Consider the following 13,571-nt stretch of genomic DNA (forward strand, 5'->3'; position numbering starts at 1 on the left):
CGTTTTCTGCTGAGGTTGATCTGGAACGTAGGGTGCTCTGGATTCTGCCCTTTGTAAATAAGGTGGGCGTGGAAAGTGCTTTTGTTGAAACACGATCTGCTCTACTTTCCTTATCATTGAAGGGTATTGTTGAAGAAAGCCAGTAATTACCTGGCACATATTCTGCCCATTTACATGCCTAGTCTTTGCAAATAATCTCTACATGTCTCGGATGCGCATAATCTGCCCAAAGTCTTAGGTTTTCAATTCAGCACTGTATTTATTCCCAACAAATATATATCATGTGTCAATTAAACACCACTACTGGTGACAGCCTGTTTGAAACGAATGCCCATTTTGCAAATAAGGCAAATTAAGTCACATAAATGAACTATTATGTGGACAAAATCTCACAGTTTTGTAAACTCTGGCCTCTACATCTCACATAGACAAATTAGTGAACAATTTAACCCACCGAGCAAAAATCCACCACTCTTTCAAGCTGAAATCACAGAATCAAAATTTCTCCAATCACCCTGGCATTTAAGATGCAAAACAAAAGGTCCTGGTTAAGTATGTGAGGATATGCTGTCTTATGTTACCTACTGGTGGAGCTCTAATATGTTTAGCGAATGTCTTATGACATGTAACCTCAAGGTATATGGATGAAATGAATTCTTTGTTCTCTTCTAAATTTATTTTCTACATTTTTAAAATTGTATTAAGAGGTTTTTTGCTTTCACTCATTGGTTCAGCACAATGACGGCTTTTGGAACTGGGTTGCCTCTTGTGTCTTTCACAACGCCATGTACACCCTTGTGCACCTCCACCAGCATGCTCAGCAGGGATTTTTTGTTGTCCGCCCAGAGCGAGGGGAGCTGTCCAGCACTCGGAAAGTAGCAGCAGCATGTGAAAACTGTGATCTCGGGACAATGACCAAATGTAACACTGTAATCCTTCATGCTTCCTAGGTGACTCTGCCACTCTGCTCCACGGATCACACCTCCTGGGATGTTCTCATCAGACTTGTTGGCACATCCTGGATGGCCCATGTGCATTGTTGGATGGTTATTTGCATATACAGAGGCCAAATGTTTTAGGGTTTGTTTATTCTCCTCTGTCTGAACGGGTTTGTCGTATGGATATGTGACTAGTAAGGATCCTCCATCTAGAACAACGGAGAGGCTGAAGTCCTGCTTCTTAATCAAGTTGTCAATGATTGCTTTTGTCTCTGGTTCACTCTCGCCAACGTACCCTGAAGAATTGCTTGTAAAATCTGTGTCCAGGTCCTTGCCGTGAGCATTGGTTTGCCCAATCTTTGATGTACAGTCTTTCTCCTGTGCACGCTCTCTTCCATCTGGGTTCACTGATGGTACAATCACAATTCTCGTCTGATCGATTAGCTTGGTTATAGCAGTGCTCTTTCTGTAATTCATACAAAGAAACTCTGCTAATGTTAAAAGAAGTTCCGTTCCAACGGGAGCATTTCCATGGACACCAGCAACAAATCGAATCTTGGGCTCTTCAGGCTCAGACTTATTTGGTTTATTGGATATTTCCAAATACCAGATCTGCTGGAATTCAACGCTTTGGCCCAAGTTGGTAAGAGCCGTGATTTGTGGGTAGTTCAAGTTCCGACCTCGCAGGGACTCTGAGAGATCCTTGTACGGGAGGTACCGGTGTTGAGTTGGATCACCCAGAGAGCTCATAAGTAGTTTATCCAAGCCTTTCTCTGCTGAGAGGTCTTTGATCAAGGTTTCAAACTCCCTTGTTTTGGGGTCATTGTCATCTGAACTAGTTGCCCCAGCTTTTCCTTTTTCATCGTTGCTGTTAAATTCTGGCACCGACCGGGCAAGAGTGAAATTTACCTCCACTGCATCGCCATTCACCACAGACACTGTTTTGGTGGGAGGGACATACCCTCTGGCAAAGGCAGTGATTTTGTAAATGCCAGGAACCAATAGGCGCCAGTAATCCCCAGCCTTGTCAGAAGTGACTGGGTGGTTAATGTCTGCTACGCTGATAGTGGCATTTAGGATGCCTCGCCCATCAGTATCATCCAATACAAATCCTTTGACGCCTCTATGAACCTGCAAAATGAATTGCAGCAATGATCTGTAGTTTCGCTCCCAATATGAACGAAGCGCCTTTGCCTCAGGGTATTTCACACAGCCCAGCTCAATGGTGACTTCAAAGCAGTTTGTGTTCAAATAATTCCAGTCCTGCATACCACCTGGAACGTTGTACCACTTGGCTCCGTTAGTTATGCCCTCAGGAAAGTACTTGTTGGCATACACTTCTTTACAAGGTCTACCTTTGAACATATCTGCATTCTCCCTGGAGTAAGACAGCGCAATCTGGCAGAATACAGCATCATCCGGAGAGGGGCTGTAAATGGCCAATCCCTGCTCATCATCATCAAATGGGTAGTTGACCACCAAAGAGCCTCCATGCAAATTCGCTGACAAAACAAAAGGAAAGGTCCTTAGCCAGCTCATGGTGGCAGACGCTTCTGGCTGAGGAGGGTCTGTGATCTGAACAAACTGGTCCGGGAAGTTTCGGTTCAAGTCGTAATTGTTGCTGTTATTCCTGCCGACTATACCAACGAGGGGGGCTACTTCCATGTCCTGCTTGCACCTGTATTCCATAACATAAACGCAATGGCAGATGGTTATCAGCAACAACGTACCCAGGTTCTGGTCTGACACGATGCTGCCAGCTCTGTGGCCATTATCTTTGACCTGGATAACAGGATCTTTGGTCTTCCTCGGGAGCTGGTAGTGACTGTGGCAGGGGCCACCATGTCTGCCTTGGTATTGACAGCGTGCCTTATTTGGTTTGTCTGCTCCATCACGTCTGGCAGGCACAAGGATGGCTTTCACAAACTGCGGCAACATCATGACGACTATGAGGATGAGATTCGCATGATGTCCTCTGGCTCCAAGAAATCTCTCCTTGGCAACGAGTTTCAGGATGAGACCGACACAGAAGAAGAGACTCTTTACACAAGCAAACACTGACAATTTCCCTAAGCAGGACTCGCCGGAACAGAAACAAAGTCAAGAGGGATGCATGGACTGGCAGCATCCAGGCATGCACCAGGCTGTGCTGGATCCAAGGCTCTGGACCTCTCACCTTAAGCCTCCTGGTTGCCGTTTTTAATAGCTATGGTTACGCCTGTGCGCTGGAGCCACAGGCCTGTCTCCCCAGCAAAGCTGCCACCTTTTTCTTGTACTTCGGTGAAAGAGATTGCATTTATACATTCAGAACTTTACTGAGCCGATAAATAACGTTTGTACATTTGATTGTGAAGGATCAAATTTCTCAACAAATCTGGTGTGTTAGTAGATTAGGTGCTACAGTGTTCTAACACTTTTTAATGATATTTACATGTTTAGTTGGTCAATATCTATCTTTTTATATAAATTAATACGAGGAAACCATTGGGTATCGTGATGCGATGTCAAATTAGTTGGGAAGTTTCTGAAAGCCTGTTTGGGGTATACTGCATAGAATATAGAATTGTGTTTTAGTGGGTACTGGCTTTGCACTCTTGAATCTGTAGTTTGCAAGTAATGTTGCTGTATTTAAAACCACATCTGTTCCGATATAACTGGAATACATTCTTGGTGGGATGTATTACAGAGTTAACTAGTGGCTGGTCTTGCAACGCTTTCGAAGAAAATCTTGCCAAAAACTTCGGTGTGCCTCTTGCTTTAAGCTGTTCTTCAAAGCTTGCATACTCGTCTGTGCTGTGAAAGTTGACCATTAGGTGATAAAGATATTGTTACAGGAGGAATGCCTACCTCAAAGGATAATACAAGGAACATACTGGGGATTTTAGTTTGCTCTCACAGTGTCACTCTGTGCGCTGATACTCTCCAGGAGAGTAGCAAGGTTTTGACTTCTATGTGGCAGCCTTTTTATGAAACGTTTTGTCAGTACTTGGGCTTTAGAACACCTACCATGACTTAAATCTTCAAAACTCAGTTATGCAGGTCTTTTGACCTTAATCCATAGCATCTTGACTGTGGAGAAAGCTGATACTGCTGAACAGATTCTGGGATTTGCTGATCCAAGGGGGATTTGTGTCTAAAGGATTATATCCCCTTATTTACTATGTCATGAATTGTTTCCCCCCTGATTTGTTACCTATGCTAGAAAGATATCGCCTGTGCAAGATGGCCTGAATTTTAGTAATACCACATCGATTCACTGTATCAACAGCGAAACTGGGTTCTCTACAGTATGTTTAAAACAATGTCAGATCGCCAGAGGCATTTGCTGAAAATGCATGCACTGTTGAGTCCTTGCCAAGCCATGTAGACATTTTTTGCAGGGTTCGTTATAATTAATTGAACATCGTAGACACGCACAGATGCTCGAGCAATAATGTGTCCAGTGACTTGACTAATGGAGACAGCAATTTGATGCAGGTAATCAAAACCGCTGCGGACTAAAATTCAGCATTGGTGAGTTGTCACCAGATCAGGCCTTTTGTGTTGAAAATGGAACTCTGCTTCTATCAGGAAAAGCATTTGGGTTGAAATGATCGGAATCCAGCATTTGCCAGCCTAGTCTGGATAATGCATCCTACTCTAGTGCTAAGCGGCCAGTCACTTTGCAGAGCAATATTGCTTGCATTTCGATCAAGCTTGTTTCAAAATTCAGTTTCGTGGTTTGTTATTTATGGGTGTAATTGTGTTTTGGGAGGGAACATGATAAATGTTGCGAGATATTGAGCCATGAGTTACTCGATTTCTGTACTAACACCTTATTTAATGTTGTGAATAAGGAGCACAAGAAGAGATTTGAATCGCTGTTTAGAAGGAAGTCTAGAACTAAACTAAACCAACCCAAGATCCAATGTGAAGCCAGAAAATATGGGACCCTGATAGAATATGTATCCAATGTTGCCTAGCTGGAGAAAAAGGAACCCCTCACTCACCGCAGTTTACAGAAGATTATTTTCCTGTCGAAATGGAAAGTGCTTTGATTTTCTCTGCCTTATTTTATTTTGCACATGTGCCTGCCAATAAATTTGCATATGTAATATTTATATTGCTTTGACTATGAACTCTGTCCGGACTTTAAAACATTGCTTTTTGTAAACGTTTGGACTTAGATTTCTGTCGAATTTCCAAATGTTATTTTCTTGATTCCTAACAGTTTTTAAATATCTTGCAGCAAAATGTTCTGAAACTCGGTAATTAAACAAATTTACATACTCCAGTCCAGTCCCATGCCATTTGAGCTGACACTACAAATACATGTCTAGTGGTAGAGATGTGTAGGAATAGAAAGAAACTTAATAGGAATTGGTGTATGAATTCCATAAATTAGTGATGTGTGTTCGCTTAATACGTCTTGAGTTGAATTGATTAACTGTTAAAGTTCAATTCCATTCACATTTTGTGCTTTCTTAAATTGGGTGTCAAGATTGTAGCCTATTGTCCTTCAATGTTAGAATTTTTTTTTGTGACAGAGTGGGTTGTTGGGGTGACAGAGAACACAAACTGACATGATACCACTAGTCCTAATTGCTCCATTTCTGAATTAAGTTGACCCATTAATTACTTGGAACAGTAAAGGAAATTCTCTACTGGAAGAGAGTTCTTTAGATTTAGACTGAAGGGAACTAAGTGCTTTTGGAGAATAAGTATTTGAAGTAGAAAACGACCCTTAATGTGCTCAAAGCTGACGGGTTGAGAACTAAACTTTTTATAAGTTGTGGTATATGAGAGCGCTGTCAAACAGTTATTTGGGAAATAAATAGATTGTGGCTCATATAAATAATTCTATCTACTTTGGGTCCTCTGAGTATGCCTCTCCCTCTCAAATTGTATCCATCGGGTAGAGAAGCCGGATTGACAAATGGTGGCAATCGGGTTGTCAGACGCTGATATTAATTATATACCGTGAGGCCCAAATATTTAGGATTTTTTTTTTGTTCATTTTCATGCTTTGAGGGAGTGTAATGCATAATGACAATGCCCCTGCAATCCCAGTTATGACCCATGAGAAACTGTTTTGGGAGTGCCTGGTCTCGCACCACGCACTTTCTGTGGTTGTGTCCTAGGGCCATGTGTATGAAGGTAGCAATTAGCGATTCTGTAGTTGCGTTTTTTAGGAAACCGCTGTTTCAGAATCGCTAATTGCTATGTATCAAGAAAATCGATTTTTTTTTTGCGATTTCTTGATATTCCTTAATTGCGAATTTGCAAATTGCGAATTCGCAGTTAAGGAATACTTTCCCATTCATTTCTATGCGATTCACAATTTGCTATACGCAAATGGAGAATATTTTCAGGGGTGCAGGGGTGTCCAAAGGACACCCTGTTGCACCCCTGGAATATGCATGGATGCACATGTGGCGCACATACATGCCCTAAGGGCATGTATGTGCTTCACATGGCACTTTAAAAAATGCAAAAATATACATTTTTCATGGGATTCGCAACTTGCCACCAACTAGAAGTTGGTGGTGGTTTGCGATTCCTTAAGGCCAATTTGCAAACTTTTTTGGCTTCTTACATTGCATTTAAGGAATCGCAAAATTTGTGATTCCTTGGATGCAATCGCAAAATAAGGAATCAAAAATTGTGCGATTCCTTGTTTTGCAAGCAGATTTCCTTGATACATACCATTAGTCCAGGTTGCATTCACAAACGCTGAAATTATGCGAATTTCGGCTTTTGCGAAGTCAATTTGGCTTGATACATATGGCCCCTAGACTGGTGAAGCAGTGTGTCTTGGACTACAGGGTCCTCGCATAGTTTCCCTCATTGTGATTAGGTGGAGGGCTGTCTATTCGCAGCATTCATTTTTGCACTTTTCATGATGCCCTCAAATGACAAATAGTTGAAATGATGATAGTGCTTTCGGCCACTATTGTAATTTGGGTTACCCGGTTATATGGTCTGTTCTCCAATCTATATGCACCCGTTGTAAATTACGGTGTTGTATGATCATTTTGTTCTTTTTTTATTAATGCTTCTTCGCATTTTGAATGTTTTAAATGCCAAAAATGTATCTATGTGAAAAGTTTTATGCTGGCTAATGAGCCTTGGTTTTTTTCACGTTACAGACTCAACATTTAGGTCGGTCGAGTTGTACAGTATACTGCCAGTAGGTCAGAGCTCATATCTAGTCTATTCTTCCTGCAATAAGTATATACTATTTCTCCATCTCATTTCACGTCCTGGGACAAGTCTGTGCTGTACGAAGAAACAGAGTATTGTTTTGTCATAAGGGAGATGTTCATCTGATGTTACAAGACCATTTAAACATTGTTGTGCGATTGGATCTTAGTATAGTGCGCATGCAGTGATTGTTTACAGGTTTTCATCTCTTATGTTTTTGACGTAGTTGAGAGATTTATACATCCAGGAAGGGTTTGTGGGTTGAGGGTGATATTTTTGATATTTTTGTATTTTCAAAAAAGCCTTGATTGATGTTAATCGGACTTTGTGAATGTTATCTGCTGGTCTTTACCTAACTGATGGTGGATTGTATGGAAAACATTTTGTCAGCTATTAATCTACAAAAATAAACGCAAGAGTTTTTGGAGCCATCTAATCTTACATAGCGTTTTAGTCCAACATCTAATCTGAGGTCTCCTCAGCTGAACTGAAACTTCATTTATCTTGACTTGTATCTGTTTGATGACAAACACACACATGTTTTTATAGCTGTTGGAATTTTACTTCTATGTAGATAACTTTTCTGCCACTTAACCTAATATTTCATCAAACAATTATGCTTGTGTTTTGGCATGAATACCAAAATTCTGCATTTGATGTCTCGGTACCAGTGTGAACCGTTGTCGCCAGACTCGAAATGTCTCCAGTCATGTCACTTTTTGACGAGACCGTTAACCGACAGTTCAAATTTGCATTTCTTTCCTACTTAAAATGTTACCTTTAACACAGGTGAAAACAGCTCAAATACTTGTAGAAATACATAAATCTAAATTATTATTTGCGTGGATTGTTATTTTTTTGGGACATACCTCTTACGTCCATTGTCCAAAAACGATACACGCATTGGTGTTATCTAAATATTGCTGAAGCAGTTTGTTTTCATGCATTGTGCCTTTAGTGGAACATTAAAATGGATTTAGAAAAAACGTAAGCAGTTGATGGAAGCTTGGTCATGAATTGTAATTTATATGCTGTTGACCAGTGAGTGATTTGATATGATTTCAGTATTCTTTTTTGTATTCAGAGATCAAATATTCTGTATATAAAAAAAAAGAATTTCGCAAAAAAAAAGTTTTTTTGCTTCGCTTGTTTATGGATATTTTTAGTAAAAGTACCAAGCGGAATTATTATCACCATCTCCTCGTTCTGTCGATATGTGCTGTTTCTCCATGTCTAGCCTAAAAAAAACACAGGGGCATATTACCAAGCTTAAGCGAAAAATATCGCTAAGCTTGGTTAGCGGCCAAAATTATATCGCCGAACTTCGCCTATTTTTATCGCTTAGGAGCCTTGATATTATGAAGGTTTATCTCCTAAGCGATAAAAATCGGCCGAAATGCATGAATATCGCTGAAAAGTCAGCGATATTCATGCATTACCGAGCAAATGCTCTTAGCCATGTTATCCCCCTACCATTGGATAACATGGCTAAGAACTGCGCTGGGCAGGCGTTAGCTTTTGGAATTTCCAAAAGTTGGTAATAGGGGATAGCGATGTTAGCGACTGTTTCCAGTCGCTAACATCTTGGCACGCCCACTTTGCATGTCATTAGCGATAATTATTGCTGACATGCAAAGTGGGCCCCTAAATGCCCGCTATCGCCTATTAGCTGTCGCTAACTGGTGTTAGCGACAGCTAGGTAATAGGGCGATTAAATTATCGCCGCTTTAGCGGGAAAAATTCCCGCTAAAGCGGCGATAAGGCCCTTGGTAATATGCCCCACAGTTTTTTTAAACCATACATCAGGTTGAAAGCACCTCTCTTTTCTGCCTTGCCGACATTGTCATTCTGGACTGATGCAAGTCCTATCCAGCAGGAAGTTCGATTTGTAAAGAATTCCTGATAGCAGCAAAGTTGTGCTATTTGGAATCCACCTGTTTTGCAAATCTTCAACTCATGTTTTGCTTATTTTTTGGGGAGTGTTTTATAGCACAAACGCGACCCGAAGATATCAGAGAGCTTTACATGAGCACCAGTTGCGTTACAGAAGGACCCACATTCAGCTTTGATAGGCACGGGAGATTAAGTGATTTGCCCCAAATCACAGGGTGTTGAGTGTCCCTGCAGACACTCGAACCTAGTTCCCGGGATTTGAGTCCGACCGCTCTAACCATTAGGCCACATACTCTCCCTCATGTTTTAAATCTTTTCAAATTTTAACCCATGGTGTATGCTCCATTAATGGCTCCACTCCACTTCACAATTACACATCAGAATATTGTTAGAAAAAATATAATCTGGCAGAAATATCATACCCTTAACATTGTTACCGAAAAATATTGTCCCATTTGTACGTATTAGTATTTATAAAGCACAAAACCAGCGAGGAAACAAGGGGACGCTCTGTACATTACACATGGGGGTTGAGAGACGATCTGCAGGCTCGTGTACATCAAGAGGCGATTGCACAATTATATTTCACATTTTTAGGCCGAGGAAGATTAGGTGATTTGCCCAGAATTACACGATTGTCTGCCAAGTGCAGAGTGTGAGAATTAAACCTGCTTCTCTAGGTTCCAAAAATCGGCAGCTCTATCCACATCTCATGCTTTGAATGTAGGTTTATCTAAAGCGAATGCTGTTTGCGGCATGCATGTGTGTCAACACGTTTTTAGGTATATAAAAAAGTGCTGGATTTGCAGGAAATATAATTGTCCATTGTTTATAATATTTATCATTTTAAGAAGTACTTCAGGTCCGGAGCAGGCAGGGGAGCAAACTACTGCCTAGCCACATCTTAAAAGACATTACATCTTTAATGAAAAAGCATGGTGTCCATTCTTATTTTATAATATTTGACACGACGAGCAGTGAAAATAAATAGAAATAATATTCTTGAAGATGAACTGTTAGACCAATTTCTGAAAACCAAATGAATACTGGCTGCATTCCTACCAGATGTAATGAATTCTAAATAAGGTGGTAAAAAAGCATGGCATAATACCAATAAACTTTAGTGCCGCAGTCAGGCAGCATAAAACAACCTGCAATAGGCGCTAATTAAAGACACAAGTTAACTAGTGGTGAAGCTGCAGTAATTACCCGATACGGGAAGGAGATAATTACTGTATCTCATATCAATTACATCCTCATTAACTCCAACAACTAATAGTGCATGACAATCAGCCTCAATGAGCCTTAACACACACTTTCTCTTACCTTTCAATTTCTTCAAGGTTAAACAATATCATCTTGTACAAGATGCATTTTGAAAAGATTGGTATGCTCATCTGTTAAGGTCTATTTAAAATGCAATTTTCTTCAAGATGCTTAGAAATGCTGGCATCACAAAGTGAAGGTTCGTTCAAAATAGGTCATTTTCACAACACCTACAATTAAAAGTTGCCTTTGTGTGGTTATTAACCATTACTTAAGTATGTAGTTTGTCTTTCACATTTGTTTTTAAAGGCTACAAACACTTTAAAGTATAACATAAATTAAGCAGGGAAATTCTGAACTAAATTGTCAATTTCAGGGCTTAAAATAATTTGCACGGTTAATAGCAAATTTTCTCGGGAATAAATAGGTTTTGTGAATTAAGGACTCTTCCGGGGTATGTTGAATGTGCAATGCAGTGGCAAAATGACATGTGGAGTGGGGGAGAGGGGGCTAAACCAAAAAAACTAATTAAAAAACTAAAAACTTACCTGAATTCCACTGCGTTGAAGCTGTTCTGGCTCCACTGCAGGCAGGAATAGGCATCATGAGTGGCCTGAGCTCCCTCAATTTGCGCACCCAGGGAGACTGGGAGCCTGTTCCTACTGTCTCCAACCAGGCAATGCAGCTCAGGTTAGAGACAGCTTCAGTGCACATGACAGTTTGGCTGGCCTCAGACTGCCAGCCAAACCGCCATGCGCACTGCAGACAGTGCCCATCACCCTGTGGCACCGCCCCCAAGACTACAAGGTAAGCGAAAAATAAAACAATAATAAACCTAGATTATTATCGGGGTTTTTGCCAGGTTTTGTATCTGCTGTTGCTGCTGGCGGGAGGGCGAGGCTCCTCCGTCATAGCAGAGGAGTCACTGCTGGTACAATGCCTAATGTAGTTCTGCATAAAATCCTGCTACAGGCAGATTTCTCTCCAGGGCCGGACTGGGAACAGAAACCGGCCCTGGCAAACTGCTCAGCTGCCTCCCCCTGGGGTGAGGGGGAGTGCAGCCGAGCAGTTTGCGAGGGCCGTTTTCGGCCGATTTTGTTACCGGGGGCCGATATTGCCGACCCCTTTAACAAAAACGGCCCCCCAGGGGCCCTAAACCGGCCCCCACCCTAGCGGCCTACCGGGGAAACGCCCGGTGCCCACTATGACCAGTCCGGCCCTGTTTCTCTCCCATAGCATTCAAGTTCTAGGGACTGAACGCTGAATGCAAGAATATCGTGCTACAACAATATTGCAGCAAAAATATAGATGTGCAAAAATCAATAAGGAATGTATATGTCGGTAAGCATTGATTCACTATTCCTAACTACATATCTATATACCTTGAAGAAATATATACTGTTAAGTTAAAAAGGTGGGCTTAATAGGAGCAGAGTGGATCAGTCGAATTGTATGTTACCAGAAGAATAAATTGCCAACAAAACAAGATACATCAAGACTTTCCACCAGAGCACATACAACGGTTCTGGTGGTTCATGCCATTACACGAGATTCCCCAATAGTAAGCTCAAAAGCAGCCAAGGAATAGCTAGTAAAACATGGAGGCCAAGCTAGCTCTTGGTCTGCCTTGGCGTGCCTCATCCTCTTCTGCACTGTGCATGCTACATTGGCTTCCGGTTGCTAAATGTATGACTTTTAAGTCTCTATGCGTTGTCCATCAAGCAGTGCAAAATTTCGGACCCCTTTACTAGAGGAAGAGATTTAAAATCTATATCCTAAATAGTTCCCTTCATTTTCTAGACGCCTTTCTTACTTTGGTTGCCAAATTTCAGTGAGCTCACCTAGATGAGACGGTCCTTTCTGTGGTGACTGCAAAAATATGGATTACCCTTCCTACCACATTGCAGGAAGCTTTGTCACACCTGCACTTCAGAAAGGCCCTGAAAACCTGACTGGATAGCATATACTTCTTTTGTACAGGCAGGTAGACAGCATTGGCTTTGGGTCTTTACGTTGTTTATTTTTGTTTAACTTCTGTACATTTTTCTTTTTTTCGCTGACTCATGTTGCTCGATATGTGCTGATTGTTTGCTTGTTTTTGTTTTTGGCTTAAGCTGTGATTCGGGTAGTTGTCAGTTTCTTAGTGGCAGGAAACCTTTTAGGTTTGTGCGCTTATAAACTTCTAACACAACATAGTCACCCAAGTTCTGATAAACTCAGGAACCAGTCCTCTATCTAATTCCTGGCACGCCCCTCAGGGCCACAAATTTCAAAATTACTCAATTTCAGAGCTAGAAATGTCATAGTGTTTTCTGGGAGGTACATTGATGCAGTACACTCAGTGATATCCATATTTCTAGATTACATTAAGCAAACCCAGAAGCCAAGGCAGAGCTTTAAAGCAGTCAAGAGAAAGATGAGGAAGCCACACGATGTGCATCTTAAGTACATGCTTCTGTTCTCTGCATGACAGAGTGGTGGTTAGGAATGAGGATGATGCAGCACTGGAGAAGTCAGTGGATGCAAAACTGGTAATTAAGAGCGCAGCCCAAGGAATCCACCCAGGCATTGAACAAGCCGGCTACTGGGTGGTATCTTTCAGGATCTCAGGTGGGGTCACTAGAAAATCATCTTGGAGGCAAGCACTTGCTGAGCTCCCTGACAGTGATGTTCCACTGAGGATGGGTGGTCTGCAGGAACCACTAATGCTAGAGACTTAATGATTGTTTACTTTGTATTATTGCTCCAATCCATTGTTGTCAGTGATACGTACTTGGATATATGTTGAGGCCCACTGAGGGGTTCTCATTTGAATGGAGTAGGGTATTGGATAACTATATTTGTCTGGTCATTTTGTTTGAACATTGATTACTGTGATGGCAATGGGTCTGATTTATCTTTGGGTGGACAAGTTACTCCATCACAAACGGTGATGGAAAGCTGTCTACCAAAAGATAAATCCCATAATATCCTATGGGATTTATATTTCAATTAACAGGATATTCATCCCCTTTGTGACAAAGTAACCCATCCACCAAAATCTAAATCAGGCCCAATGTCTTCAGTTACATTGCACTGGGAGTAATGAGGGAAGCAGAGAGTGATACTACTACATTCTGTCTTTGCCTTTAGCTACATGTTGTTATTTAAAGTCTCAGGGGGGTATATTATTGTCTGAGTCACTGCTTTAAAGTGTTGTTTGGAGTAGTTGAGCGAAGGATTTCCAAGTCTTTTATTACATTGATGCTTTTTTGTCATCTTAGCAAATTCATCTTTTCTACATAGTCACCC

General features: G+C 41.3%; 1 protein-coding gene across 1 annotated transcript; it reads right to left on the minus strand.

Annotated features, from left to right (window-relative positions):
* Window positions 1–721: 721 nt before the first annotated feature.
* Window positions 722–2,603, minus strand: LOC147724713 (carboxypeptidase D-like). The gene has a single exon (XM_086918097.1). The coding sequence runs from the start codon at window positions 2,601–2,603 to the stop codon at window positions 723–725; it is 1,881 nt and encodes a 626-aa protein (XP_086774223.1). The 3' UTR covers window position 722.
* Between the last annotated feature and the right edge of the window lie 10,968 nt (window positions 2,604–13,571).

This window comes from Lissotriton vulgaris, chromosome 4_1 (genome assembly GCF_964263255.1).
Source record: "Lissotriton vulgaris chromosome 4_1, aLisVul1.2, whole genome shotgun sequence".
NCBI lineage: Eukaryota > Metazoa > Chordata > Amphibia > Caudata > Salamandridae > Lissotriton > Lissotriton vulgaris.

Coding starts and splice junctions, on each gene's coding strand:
- LOC147724713 (XM_086918097.1), bottom strand. CDS start 2,603: ATGGAAGTAGCCCCCCTCGTTGGTATAGTCGGCAGGAATAACAGCAAC.